A 14,914-nucleotide genomic window follows, 5' to 3' on the forward strand; every position below is an offset into this window, starting at 1 on the left:
CCCCTTATCAGATCAGGATCATTACACAACACTAAATCCAGAATTGCCTTCTCCCTGGTAGGCTCCAGTACAAGCTGTTCTAAGAATCCATCTCGAAGGCACTCTACAAACTCTCTTTCCTGGGGTCCATTTCCAACATGATTTTCCCAGTCTACCTGCATGTTGAAATCTCCCATAACCACTGTAGCATTACATTTTTGACACGCCAATTTTATCTCCTGATTCAACTTGCACCCTATGTCGAGGCTACTGTTTGGGGGCCTATAGATAACTCCCATTAGGGTCTTTTTACCCTTACAATTTCTCATTTCTATCCATACTGATTCAACATCTCCTGATTCTATGTCACCCCTTGCAAGGGAATGAATATCATTCCTTACCATCAGAGCAACCCCACCCCCTCTGCCCACCTGTCTGTCTTTTCTATACGTTGTATACCCCTGAATATTCAGTTCCCAGCCCTGGTCCTCTTGTAGCCATGTCTCAGTGATCCCTACAACATCATACTTGCCCATGACTAACTGAGCCTCAAGCTCATCCACTTTATTTTTTATACTACGCGCATTTAAGTACAACACTTTAACTTCTGTATTTACCTCCCCTCTCACATCGTTCACAATTGGCCCTGCCCTTAATTTCTTTTCCCCTCTAGAACTTCTGTTCCCATTCTTCCGAGAGTCTTTTGCAATATCTCCTGTATTCCCTTTTACCTCATCTTCATATTCACAATTTGTTAACCCCTCCCCCCCACTACTTAGTTTAAAGCCACAGGTGTCACACTAGCAAACCTGCCTGCCAGAATGTTTGTCCCCCTGCTGTTAAGATGCAACCCGTCCCTTTTGTACAAGTCACCCCTAGCCCAGAAGAGATCCCAGTGGTCCAGAAATCTAAATCCCTGCTCTCTGCACCAGCCCCTCAGCCATAAATTCATACCCTCTATCTCTCTGTTCCTGGCCTCACCAGCACGAGGTACCGGTAGCAGTCCAGAGATAACTACCTTCGACGTCCTACTTCTCAGTGCTTTCCCCAACTCTCTAAACTCCCGCTGTAGCACCTCCTTCCTCTTCCGCCCGACGTCATTCGTGCCCACGTGCACAACGACTTCAGGTTGATCGCCTTCCCTCACTAGGATTTTCTGTGTTGAACCCTGGCACCAGGGAGGCAACAGACCATCCTCAAGTCCCTCCTGCTGCCACAGAATCTTCTGTCCGTCCCTCGGACTATGGAGTCACCGACCACTACGGCTCTTCCAGACTTCGGTCTCCCCTGTCGAGTATCCTTGCCAACAGGTCCGCCACTCGGACTTGGTGGCCTACATCGTCTAATGCTTCAACTTTTTAATAATATTCCTGCTAGTTTTAATTTAGTTTTAGAGATGCAGCATGGAAACAGGCCCACCATGTCTGCGCCGATCAACAATCACCCATACACTAGTTGTGCCCTGCACACGGGGGACAATTGTTTGATAGAAGCCAATTAAGAGTTGATGCCTTACAGCGAATGCAGTGCCGGACACCCGGATTCGATCCCAACTACGATCCCGACTACGGGCGCTGTCCGTACGGAGTTTGTACGTTCTCCCCGTGACCTGCGTGGGTTTTCTCCGAGATCTTCGGTTTCCTCCCACACTCCAAAGCCGTACAGGTTTGTAGGTTAATTGGCTTGGTAAATGTAAAAACTGTCCCTAGTGTGTGTGGGATAGTGTTAATGTGCGGGGATCGCTGGTCGGCGCGGACCCGGTGGGCCGAAGGGCCTGTTTCCGCGCTGTATCTCTAAACTAAACTAAACTAAATTGACCTTCAAACCTGCATGTCTTTGGAATGTGGGAGTAAACCGGAGCACCCGGAGAAAACGCACACGGTCACAGGCAGAGCATGCAAACTACACACAGACAGCACCCATGGTCAGGATGGAACCCGGGTCTCTGGCACTGTAAGGCAGTAACTCTACCACTGCACCACCCTCTGTGCTACTTAATGTGAAATGACACTTTTGTATTAGTTTTGCTCTGCCCAGCCCTTGTTCCAGTTGTCTTCCATTTTAACCATCAGTCCAGATCCTTTAAATACCATATTTTTCAAATACTGCCCTTGAGGCTGTTGGCAATATCTTACTGTTGTTTATACCACTTGCCTATTTCTCCACGCTTCAAAGTGTACAAGGATGTTGCCAGGACGGGGTGGAAGACATGGGATGGGGAATATAGGGGAAAGTATTTACATTCTGGCAAGACCCGTAACACCATTGCAGCACTGAGGGACCTTGGTGTCCAAGTCCACAGCTACCTGAAAGTGGCACACAAGTGGATCGAGTGGTAAAGAAGGATGGCTTTCATCGATCAGAGGATTGAGCACAATAGTCAGGAAGTTACCTTGAAGCTTTACAGGACTTGGGATATGCCGCAGTTCATAGGCTCATTAGCGATAGGAGCAGTCCCTTAAGTCTACTCCGCCATTCAAATCACGGCTGACCTCTCTCTCCCCCCTAACTCCATTCTCCAGCCTTCTCCCTATAACCCCTGGCGCCCGTACCAATCAAGAACCTCTGCCGTTAAAGTATCGATTGACTTGGCCGCCACAGCCTTCCGTGGCAGTGGGTCCCACAGATTCACCACGCTCTGGGAGCATGACAGAAGCCTCCTCGTGGCGATCCCCGCAAACGGCCACACAGTGCACTCTGTAACGCGTCGGGCGACCAATTCTGTCAACGTTAGACGGCGGCAAAAGCCAACAGCGAGCTGCGTCGTCTGACATTCGAGCGGACGAACCACCCTCTGACAGTTGGAGCAGGATGTGCAGTTTTAGTCACCATATATCCTTTATAACTCCAAGGAAGGGTGGGTGTGGAGACTTTGGAGAGGGTGCAGAAGAGGTTTTACTGGAATGCTGCCTGGATTAGAAGGGATTAGCTATCAGTATTAGCTCCAAGGGCAGGGCATGTTTTTGTTTGCAGCACTGGTGGTGGAGTGATGATCTAATGGGTTTATAAACGTATGAGAGGAATAGGCAGGATAGACACTCAAGAACTTTTTTCTAGGATGGAGATATTAAATATTGGAGGCCATTGCTTTAAGGTGAAAGGGGCACAGTTTAAAGGAAATGTTTTTATGTAAAGGGCGGTGGGCACTTAGAAACATTGAAACATAGGAAATAGGTGCAGGAGGAGGCCATTCGGCCCTTCGAGCCAGCACCGCCATTCATTGTGATCATGGCTGATCATCCACAATCAGTAACCCGTGCCTGCCTTCTCCCCATATCCCTTGATTCCGCTAGGCCCGAGAGCTCTAACTCTCTTTTAAATCCATCCAGTGAATTGGCCTCTACTGCCTTCTGTAGCAGAGAATCCCACAAATTCACAACTCTCTGGGTGACAAATGTTTTTTTCTCAGCTCAGTTTTAAATGGCCTCCCCTTTATCCTTAGACTGTGCGGCCCCTGGTTGTGGCACTTGGAGCACACAGCCAGGTTGTGAAGGTATCTACAATGGTGGTGTTCATGGATACACAGTGGAGCATGTGGGGGCAGAGTTTAACTTGGAATCATGTTCAGAGGTGGATATTGTGGGCCGAAGGGCCTCTCTTCCTGTGCTGTACTGTTCTGTTCTCCACTTTTCAGATCTGGCCGGAGGGACGGACTGTACGGAATCGGTTATCCTAAACAGCCAGCTTCTGAAGGGTTCACTCTTCACAGACATCCAGAAACAGCTTTCACACTATTACAGGGAGTTTGAGGAGCTGCAGCTTCTGGGCAAAGGAGCCTTTGGAGCCGTAATCAAGGTCATTTTAAGTACTAATCTTCAACTGGTTCCTGTATGCGTCCTGTAGTTTTTTAAATTCATTACTTAGTTTGCGCTCTATATCTTAATTGAAGCCTGTTGCAATATTTATATCTGGACTGTCTCACACTATCCCGTGTCAAAAGGCTGTGTCCGGATGTTTAGATTTAGATTTAGAGATACAGCACGGAAACAGGCCCTTCGGCCCACCGAGTCCGCACACACACTAGGGACAATTTTTACATTTTACCCAGTCAATTAACCTACATACCTGCACGTCTTTGGAGTGTGGGAGGAAACCGAAGATCTCGGAGAAAACCCACACAGGTCACGGGGAGAACGTACAAACTCCGTACAGACGGCGCCCGTAGTCAGGATCGAACCTGAGTATCCGGCGCTGCATTCGCTGTAAGGCAGCAACTCTACCGCTGCGCCACCGTGCCGCCCATTTACAGAGCAAAGGTTTAATTGAATTTCTAATCATTCACAGTCACTTCCTTATCAATATGATGGGGCATGATGGCCAGTGTGGGCAAGGGGCCGAAGGGCCTGTTTCCACGCTGTAAGCTTTGGTAGAGGGCATAGCTCAAAGGTGAGAGGGTCAAGATTTGATGCATGGGGCAGGTTTTTTTACACAGAGGGTGGTGGGTGCCTGGAATGTGCTGCAGGGGGTGGTGGTTGAGATAGATATGAGAGTGGCATTTAAGAGACTGACTTTTAGATAGGCACATGGTTATGCAGGGATTAGAGGGATATGGATTATGTGCAGGCAGATAAGATTTGGTTTTGGCATCATGTTCAGCACAGACATTGTGGGTCAAAGGGCCTGTTCTTGTGCTGTTCCATGTTCGATAAACCTTATTTATATGTAATCACAAACAAATCTCCATCTGTGGTGTGCGTAGGAAGGAACTGCAGATGCTAGTTTAAACCGAAGATAGACACAGAAAGCTGGAGTAACTCAACGGGTCAGGCAGCATCTCCGGAGAAAAGGAATAGGCGACGTTTCGGGTCGAGACCCTTCTTCAGAATTAGTCTGGGGAAAAGGAAAACGAGGGATATAGATGGAGGTACAGAGAGAGATATAGAACAAATGAACGAAACCCATGCAAAAACGTATGATCAAGGCAACGGTCCATTGTTGGCTGAGGGATAGGAGAAAATGAGTTATACAGACAATGAAACTCACCAGGACGACAGTGAAACTAGTGCAATGGTGGGGAGGGATGGAGAGAGAGGGGAAGCAAGGGTTACTTGAAGTTAGAGAAGTCAATGTTCATACCGCTGGGGTGTAAGCTGCCCAAGCCAAATGTGAGGTGGTGTTCCTCCAATTTGCGTTGGGCCTCACTCTGTGACAGTGGAGGAGGCCCAGGACAGAAAGGTCAGAATGGGAGGGGGAGTTAAAGTGTTTAGCAACTGGGAGATCACCTAGGCCTAGACGGACTGAGCGGAGATGTTCAGCGAAACAATCGTCCAATCTGCGTTTGGCATCGCCGATGTTGAAGAGCCCACACCTGGAACAGCGGATACAGTAGGTGAGGTTGGAGGGGGTGCAAGTGAGCCTCTGTCTCGCCTGAAAGGACTCATGCAAGGACATGAGTCCTTACAGGTTACGGACTATCCGCTGTCCGTCTAGGCCTAGTCTATATCCCTCTTATTGGACCTGAGTTGGATGATCAGCCATGATCATATTGAATGGCGGTGCAGGTTCGAAGGGCCAAATGGCCTCCTCCTGCACCTATTTTCTATGTTTCTATGTTTTCTATGAGTCGAGGGAGGAGGTATAGTAACAGGTGCTGCATCTCCTGCGGTTGCAGGGGAAAGTACCTGGGGAATACCTTGTGATTCCACTCTCCAATTCTGCATGATCTTAAGCCATTATGTGAAGTTCACGTTATGCTTCGTTCTAGGTAAAGAATAAATTGGACGGTTGCTACTATGCAGTGAAGCGCATTCTGGTCAACCCGAGCAGCAGGCAGTTCCGCAGGATAAAGGGCGAGGTGACTCTGCTGTCCCGCTTGAACCATGAGAACATTGTCAGGTACTACAACGCCTGGATTGAGAAGCATGAAATCCAGGCCGCCCCGAACACAACCGCCGAAAGCAGCCAGCAAACTCCGGAGCCGGACCTCCCGAGTCAAGGGAGCTCGCCAGATGATGTGGAAAAGAACGACCCGGCCGCTGTGACGTCCAGCTCGGTGGAGTGGAGCACGTCGATTGAGAGAACGTCCAGCATGAAGTGTGGCGACGGGCAGTCGAGTGATGAAGACGACGAGGAAGAAGAAGTGTTTTGTGCATCTTTTCCGTGAGTATGATGATGCAGGACGATCAGAATTTTACTTTTGAAGGTAGACACAAAATGCTGGATTAACTCAGCAGGTCAGGCAGCATCTCAGGAGAGAAGGAACGGGTGACGTTTCAGGGATGTCAGGGGAGGGGGCGGGACAAAGATAGGATGTAGTAGGAGACAGGAAGACAGTGGGAGAACTGGGGAGGAGGAGGGGGAAAGAGAGGAACAGAGGAACCACCTGAAGTTAGAGAAGTCAATGTTCATACCGCTGGGGTGTAAGCTGCCCAAGCGAAATATGAGGTGCTGTTCCTCCAATTTGTGCTGGGCCTCACTATGACAATGGAGGAGGCCCAGGACAGAAAGGTCAGACTGGTGCTGAGCCACCGGGAGATCAGGTAGGTTAAGGCGGACTGAGCGAAGGTGTTGAGCGAAACGATCGCCGAGCCTGCGTTTGGTCTCACTGATGTAGAGAAGTTGACATCTGGAACAGCGGATACAATAAATGAAGTTGGAGGAGGTGCAGGTGAACCTCTGCCTCACCTGGAAAGACCGTTTGGGTCCTTAGATGGAGTCGAGGGGGGAGATAAAGGGACAGGTGTTGCAACTCCTGCGGTTGCAGGGGAAAGTACCTGGGGATGGGGTGGTTTGGGTGGGAAGGAACAATTTTTTTTTTGATCAGTACAGATGTCGGAGGTTACGGGGGAAGGCAGGAGAATGGGGTTAGGAGGGAGAGATAGATCAGCCACGATTGAATGGCGGAGTGGACTCGATGGGCCGAATGGCCTAATTCTACTCCTATCACTTTCATGGTAAAGGGGAAAAGATTTAATAGGAATCCGAGGGGTAACTTTTCCACACAGAGGGTGGTGGGTGTATGGAACAAGCTGCCAGAGTAGGTAGTTGAGGCTGGGACTATCCCATAGTTTAAGAAACCGTTGGACAGGTACATGGATAGGACAGGTTGGGAGGGATATGGACCAAGCGCAGGCAAGTGGGACTAGGGTAGCTGGGACATTGTTGGGCCGTGTGGGCGAGTTGGGCCGAAGGGCCTGTTTCCACACTGTTTCACTCTGTGACTCTATGACTTATGAGAATGCCGTCGTTAATGGAGATTTTCTGTACTCCTGGTCCAGGACACAAGAGATAGTCAAATTGTTTTCCCAGCAATACCGGAGGTTGAGGAGAGACCTGATAGAATATATTTTCATGCACTTTCCCTGGCCTAAGGTATTATGGTGCCTAGTGTTGAACTGTTTATGTATGTGCTGTTATGTTTGTGTGCCATTGTATGTTCGTTTCTTAGTACCTGAACTGATGTACAGCACTTTGGTCAACGTGGGGTGTTTTTAAATGTGCTATCCAAATAAAATTGACTTGACTTGACTTGACCAGAGGCACAGGTACAATAGACAGTCAGAAGCTTTTTCCCAGGATAAAAATACTAACGACTAGAAGGCAGAGCTTTAAGGTGAGAGGAGCAAGATTCAAAGGAGATTTGTGTGGGGCAGGTTTTTTTTACACTGGGTGGTGGGGGCCTGGAAAGCACTGCCTGGGGTTGTGGTGGAGGCAGATACATGAGTGGTGTTTAAGAGGCTTTTGGACAGGCGTGTGGATTTGCAGGGAATAGAGGGGTGTGAAACAATGCACAGGCAGGCAAGGATAGATAGATCAGCCATGATTGAATGGTGGAGCAGACTTGATGGGCGAATGGCCTAATTCTACTCCAATCACTTATGACCTTATGACTTTGTCTTGCCGCTCTGTTCGGCACAGATGCTGTGGACCAAAGGGCTTGATCCTGTCAGAAACCTCTCCCCTTTACCCTAAAGGGCCTGTGCCACTTAGGCGATTTTTAAGGCGACTGCAGGCGACTGTCAAAGTCATAGCAGATTGCCGAAATTTTCTTTTACCCGACGACAATGACCACGACAATGCCGAGTCAGGTCGCGATTACACCGTCTTCGGAAACATCGCGAAATTCCCACGCTGTCAATGCTTCTCCGCGTCCTCATTTTCGCTGAAATCACTGACAAGTCGGTAAGCCCTTGAGAGTTTTGAAATATAACATCTTGCCCGGGTTACTTGAAAACCAAGCTTCACTGTAACAAGGCATAAACTGGATTGACTTCCAGTTTACTAATGGCAGTATTAAGAAATGTAATTTAAAAAGTGATTAAATGGATTTTTGTGCGGCGTGTTGGCATTCTTTGAAAATGTACGGGAGATGCACCTCTGGTTTCTGGGTTGCATATCTGGGCTGGGAGCCCACTTTAAATGTAATGGGTGATGGCCATAAACATCGCGAAAATTCCCACGCTTACCTGACCGTCAAACTGTCGCCTCCAATCTACCTGTCAAATGTCCTGACGGTAAATAAATTGGTTAAACACGTATTTTATGGTATCTTCAAATGACTTTACTTATTTTAGTATTATGTGCTTCTAAATGCATCTAAGAGAAACTAGCAAACCTGGGGACAGCATGCGACAGCGCCCGCAATAAGCAACGATACCTAGCGACAAGCCAGCTGTCGACGAGAAATTTCACTCCGGATGATTTCTCAGCGACACGCTGAGATCCACTACGATTCTTGGAAGACTCCTCACGATCATGCCCGCGACACCCCGGCGAACTGTCGGCGACAGCCTAGTCACCGGCAGTCGCCTTAAAATCGCCTTAGTGCGACACGGCTTTGAAATGTCAAAGACCTTTAGGGTACGGCTTTAAGGTGAGAGGGCAAAGTTTAGAGGAGATGTGCAGAACAAGTATTGAAAGAGTTTTAAAACTGAAAGGGTTAAGGGTGTACATGCAGAGGAATGACTCGGGCAAGAAATATGTGGGAACAAGAAAAATACTGTGATTAGCTGAAATTGCGATGTTGTGCGTGACAAAAGAAACAGATTCAAGGTGTTGTGAATAAAAAGATAAGACGCCGGATTGCTAAGTAAAACCACACAGAAAGACAAGTCTGATCCAGACAAGAACTGGTGCCAGAAAAGATAAGAAGTGGTGGAGGAATGTGCTGAGGAATGTGTATGATTAACTACCCGTGAATTCTGGGGTATAAATGTACCATCTGTGCACAATTCAGGGTAGTGGGACCACGAGGGACGGCGAGTATGCAGCCATACTTAGGGTTGCTCTCCCACTCCTGCGTGCCTGAATAAAAAGGTATCGTTACTTTCTTCGGGTGTCTAATGTGGTTTGTTGTCTGATAGCACGGATTGAACTTTAACAATATTTTGCTCAAAGGGTGGGTGACTGGAACACGATGCCAGTGTAGTGGAGACAGGTACAGTTGTGGCATTAAAGTGGCTCTTAGATAAGCAAGTGGATATGCAGGGAACGGAGTGATATGGATCATGTGCGAAGAGGAGAGATCAGTTTATGTTGGCATCATGTTCGGCACAGACATTGTGACCAGAGGGCCTCTTCTCTGCTGCTCAATGTTCTAACTAGTGAGACATGTTTCCATCGTTCCAGCAGACTGAGTTTGCTGCATCAGCCTGTGCATTTTGTTAAGTGGGCAGGGCCAATAGCCAATAGCCAATAGGTGCAGGAGGAGGCCATTCGGCCTTTCGAACCAGCACCGCCATTCAATGTGATCATGGCTGATCATTCTCAATCAGTACCCCGTTCCTGCCTTCTCCCCATACCCCCTGACTCCGCTATCCTTAAGAGCTCTATCTAACTCTCTCTTGAATACATTCAGAGAATTGGCCTCCACTGCCTTCTGAGGCAGAGAATTCCACAGATTTACAACTCTCTGACTGAAAAAGTTTTTCCTCATCTCAGTTCTAAATGGCCTACCCCTTATTCTTAAACTGTGGCCCCTGGTTCTGGACTCCCCCAACTTTGGGAACATGTTTCCTGCCTCTAACGTGTCCAACCCCTTAATAATCTTATACGTTTCGATAAGATCTCCTCTCATCCTTCTAAATTCCAGTTAAGCTCGAAAGGCATTGTGGAGGCCCTTTCTCATGAGACCCTAATCAAGTCCTGGGGTGTGCAAGTGCCTGGATTAAAATCATTACAACAATAACACCCCCAAAAGCCCTTCATTTTCTCATATTCCCTTATGACAAGGAAAGAGGCTATTCGGCCCATTGAGTCTATGCCAGCTCTCAACGCATTCAGTGATCCCCCCACTTATTTTCTTGTCTGAAGTCTGAAGAAGGGTCTCGACCCGAAACATCGCCCATTCCTTCTCTCCAGAGATGCTGCCTGTCCCGCTGAGTTACTCCAGCATTTTGTGTCTACGGTTTAAACCAGCGTCTGTAGTTCCTTCCTCCACATATTTCCTATTTGCTCTCATGGGCCCATCCGGACTGTCAAAGCAGCCACAGCCAGACATAAAAACAGCTTTTTTTCCATGAGTAGTAGCTCTACTCAATGACCAAAAGTCTGTCGTCTCTTTTTGCTCTGGTTTATTTCACTCACATGTTTAAACCGTAATGTTGTATTCTTAATGTTTTAATGTTTTGTGCTTTATTGTTTACTGTATGTTCATGTTGTTACTTGCGAGTGGAGAACCAAGGAACATTCCTTGTATGTGCACATACTTGGCCAATAAACGTATTCATTCATTCATTCATTCAATGCCCCTCTGATTATAGAGCACAGATTCTTCTGCCCGAGGGCCTTTTTTTTCCTCTTATTTGCCAAGTTTGTTTGATGTTGTACATCAAATGCCCTTTTTGTGTTTTACAGGCAAACCAATAGTGATTCAGACAGTGACATTATCTTTGAGAATGGCAATGAAAACAGTGACAACATCACCACGGTAAGGAAATAGGCAGCGGCAGAGTTGCTGCCTTACAGCGCTTACTGCGCCAGAGACCCAGGTTCAGTCCCGACTACAGGTGCTGTCCGTACGGAGTTTGCACGTTCTCCCCGTGATCTGCGTGGGTTTTCTCTGGTTGCTCCGCTTTCTTCCCACACTCCAAAGACGTACGGGTTTGTAGGTCAATTGACTTGGTATAATTGTAAATTGTCCCTAATGTGTGTGGGATAGTGTTAATGTGCGGGGATTGCTGGTCGGTGCGGACTCGGTGGGCTGAAGGGCCTGTTTCCGCGCAGTATCTCTAAACTAAACTAAACTAAACAAGTATGTTCCCCAGGAATATTGTGTTTCTGGTCAGCTTTGTTCAGTTGCACCTCTAAGTCAGCAGGTGATGATAGACGCTGCAGTACTCTGTTCCATGTAGATATGCTGCCCAGATTTACATGTATTTCTTGATGCTATCTTTGGCCTGCGACAACAACAATGACCATCGCTTGAGATGAAGATACAAAGAACTGCAAACGCCGGTTAGTACACGAACGCACACAAAGTGCTGGAGTGACTCAGTGAGTCAGGCAGCGTCCCTGAGACCATGGACAGGTGACCTTTTGGGTTGAGACCCTTCTGCAGACTGAGTTCTGAGGTTGGAGTGTGTGAGGGGAGGAGGGAAGGGCCTGTTTCCACGCTGTAGGACTCTGTAAGAATCTGCACCAGCCTGAGCGTTAACAATACTCAATGACTTGGCCTCCACAGCCATCGAGCCATAATGGCTGTGGAGGCCAAGTCATTGAGTGTTTTTAATGCGCAGAATGACAGATTCTAGATCAGTACGGGTGTCAGGGGTTATGAGGAAAAGGCAGGAGAATGGGGTTGAAAGGGAGAGATAGATCAGCCATGATTGAATGGCGGAGTAGACTTGATGGGCCGAATGGCCTAATTCTACTCCTATCACTTATGACCTTGTGAACAATGCTTGTATGGTGGTATCATATTTTTGTTCAATTTCCATTCGGGTCTTTTGCAGGTCAAATTGTTGTTCAATGAACTCTTTCAATCTGTCAAAAACCTCCCTATCAGTTATATCCGGTGGGGCCTGTCCGCCCTTCACCATCGAGGGCAATTGCTCATTGCCTTTACTTGTCAAGATGTTGCTTGAAAGGTTTTGTGGGGTCTTGAGTCGTGGACCTATTTACCAGGTGGGGAAGCTTTCCGGATTGCCGCCAGAGCTGTTCGGGATCTCGAGCCTGCTGAGAGTGACACAGCGTGGAAACAGGCCCTTCGGCCCAACTCGCCCACACCGGCCAACAATGTCCCAGCTGCCCTAGTCCCACCTGCCTGCGCTTGGTCCATAACCCTCCAAACCTGTCCTATCCATGTACCTGTCCAACTGTTAAACGATGGGATAGTCCCAGCCTCAACTACCTCCTCTGGCAGCTTGTTCCATACAGGAACGTGGTACTGATTGAGAATGATCAGCCATGATCACATTGAATGGCGGTGCTGGCTCGAAGGGCCGAATGGCCTCCTCCTGCATCTATTGTCTATTGTCACCCACCACCCACTGTGTGGAAAAGTTACCCCTCGGATTCCTATTAAATCTTTTCCCCTTCACCATGAGCCTATGTCCTCTGGTCCTTGATTCCCCTACTCTGGGTAAAAGACTACCCGATCTATTGCTCTCATGATTTTATATTTTCATGGGTCGTTGAGCTTCTTCAAAGATCGCAAGGAAGCAGACAGCGCCCAAGGACCAAAGAGGAGTCCTAGGTGCGGTGTCCGATGTTCTCGGGGGTTATTCCTCCAGCGACCCTGCCGACTACGCCAAGATTGTAGGATGACTGAATACCCAATGATTTGCCGACTCCAGTAGTAGCATTTCAAAACTTTCTATTCAGGCGCAAAGGCTGTATGGCGACAGAGCAAAGCACAAAAATATCTGCAGACCTCAACTAAAAACTGAACAGATCATAACTAACAAAACAAAGGAACTATGGAATTCAAACCAAAACACTAAAGACTGAACATAACCAACAAACAAAAGACACTGGACATTCAGCTAGAAATGGTGAAAGACTGGAGCGACTTGCTTGGATAGCGGAGTCAGGGGGTATGGGGAGAAGGCAGGAACGGGGTACTGATTGTGGATGATCAGCCATGTACCCTGTTCCTGCCTTCTCCCCATACCCCCTGACACCGCTATCCTTAAGAGCTCTATCTAGCTCTCTCTTGAATGCATTCAGAGAATTGGCCTCCATTGCCTTCTGAGGCGGAGAGTTCCACAGATTCACAACTCTCTGACTGAAAAAGTTTTTCCTCATCTCCGTTTCTAAATGGCCTACCCCTTAGTCTTAAACTGTGGCCCCTTGTTCTGGATTCCCCCAGCATTGGGAACGTGTTTCCTGCCTCTGACGTGTCCAACCCCTTAATAATCTTATACGTTTCGATAAGATCCCCTTTCATCCTTCTAAATTCCAGTGTATACAAGCCTAGTCGCTCCAGTCTTTCAACATATGACAGTCCCGCTATTCCGGGAATTAACCTAGTAAACCTACGCTGCACGCCCTCAATAGCAAGAATATCCTTCCTCAAATTTGGAGACCAAAACTGCACACAGTACTCCAGGTGCGGTCTCACTAGGGCCCTGTACAACTGCAGAAGGACCTCTTTGCTCCTATACTCAACTCCTCTTGTTATGAATGCCAACATTCCATCGGCTTTCTTCACTGCCTGCTGTACCTGCATGCTTCCTTTCAGTGACTGATGCACTAGGACACCCAGATCTCGTTGTACGTCCCCTTTTCCTAACTTGACACCATTCAGATAATACTCTGCCTTCCTATTCTTACCACCAAAGTGGATAACCTCACACTTATCCACATTAAGGTGCATCTGCCATGCATCTGCCCACTCACACAACCTGTCCAAGTCACCCTGCAACCTCATGGCATCTTCCTCACAGTTCACACTACCACCCAGCTTTGTGTCATCTGCAAATTTGCTCATGTTACTTTTAATCCCTTCATCCAAGTCATTAATGTATATTGTAAATAGCTGCGGTCCCAGCACCGAGCCTTGAGGTACCCCACTGGTCACTGCCTGCCATTGAGACAGGCCATTGTTGGCTGTTTGTTGGGTGAAAACGAGACGTTGGTGCGACTTGGGCGGGGGAGGGATGGAGAGAGAGAGGGAATGTCGGGGTGACTTGAAGTTAGAGAAATCAATATTCTTACCGCTGGCTGTAACCTGTCCAAGCGAATGCAGGGGGGTTGAGGAGGCAGCATACATGGATATGGAAGTGCTGGATACCTGGGCTTTCGGCCATGTACAGGTGAGGGACAGCCCGGTAGAGGTGTGAGAGCAGTGAGTGACATGGGCATAATATGGGTCAATGAATGGAAGCGAGGCCATTCATTGACCCATATTGGTGCTGGCTCACACCAAGGGTGGTGGGTGTAAGGGACGAGCTGCCAGAGGAGGTAGTTGAGGCTGGGACCATCCCTACGTTTAAGACACAGATAGACACGGATAGGACAGGTTTGGAGGGATATGGGCCACACGCGGGCAGGTGGGACTAGTGTTGCTGGGACATTGTTGGCCGGTGTGGGCAAGTTGAGCCGAAGGGCCTGTTTTCCAGGCTGAATCACTCTACGACTATGATCCAAACCACCTTAAATCAAAATCCTAATGGACTAAACGGGACATTCAAGGGGTTAAAAGATGGCGTACCTTATTATTCTTTTCATATGTGATTTCTTACTCTTTATCAAACCAGAGGACCAGAGGGCAAAGGTTTGAGGTGAAGGGGGAAAAGATTTAATAGGAATCCGAGGGGTAACTTTTTCACACAATAGGTGGTGGGTGTATGGAACGAGCTGCCGGAGGAGGTAGTTGAGGCTGGGACCATCCCAACGTTTAAGAAACAGTTAGACAGGTACATGGATGGGACAGGTTTGGGGGGATATGGGCCAAACGCGGGCAGGTGGGAGTAGTGTAGCTGGATACACCCCTAGTTCTGGACTCCCCCAACATTGGGAACATGTTTCCTGCCTCTAACGTGTACAACTAGTG

At 48.1% G+C, this 14,914-nt stretch overlaps 1 protein-coding gene across 6 annotated transcripts in view; it reads left to right on the forward strand.

Annotated features, from left to right (window-relative positions):
- The window catches only part of eif2ak4 (eukaryotic translation initiation factor 2 alpha kinase 4), a 117,262-nt gene that overhangs the window by 27,067 nt on the left and 75,281 nt on the right, over nt 1–14,914 (forward strand). For all 6 annotated transcript variants that reach the window (XM_078406086.1, XM_078406089.1, XM_078406088.1 and 3 more), the window contains 3 exons: nt 3,614–3,774; nt 5,684–6,078; nt 10,774–10,846. In XM_078406086.1, coding sequence (XP_078262212.1) covers nt 3,614–3,774; nt 5,684–6,078; nt 10,774–10,846 — 629 coding nt within the window. The remainder of the gene's footprint in view (nt 1–3,613; nt 3,775–5,683; nt 6,079–10,773; nt 10,847–14,914) is intronic.

Source organism: Rhinoraja longicauda, chromosome 10 (assembly GCF_053455715.1).
Source record: "Rhinoraja longicauda isolate Sanriku21f chromosome 10, sRhiLon1.1, whole genome shotgun sequence".
Taxonomy (NCBI): Eukaryota; Metazoa; Chordata; class Chondrichthyes; order Rajiformes; family Arhynchobatidae; genus Rhinoraja; species Rhinoraja longicauda.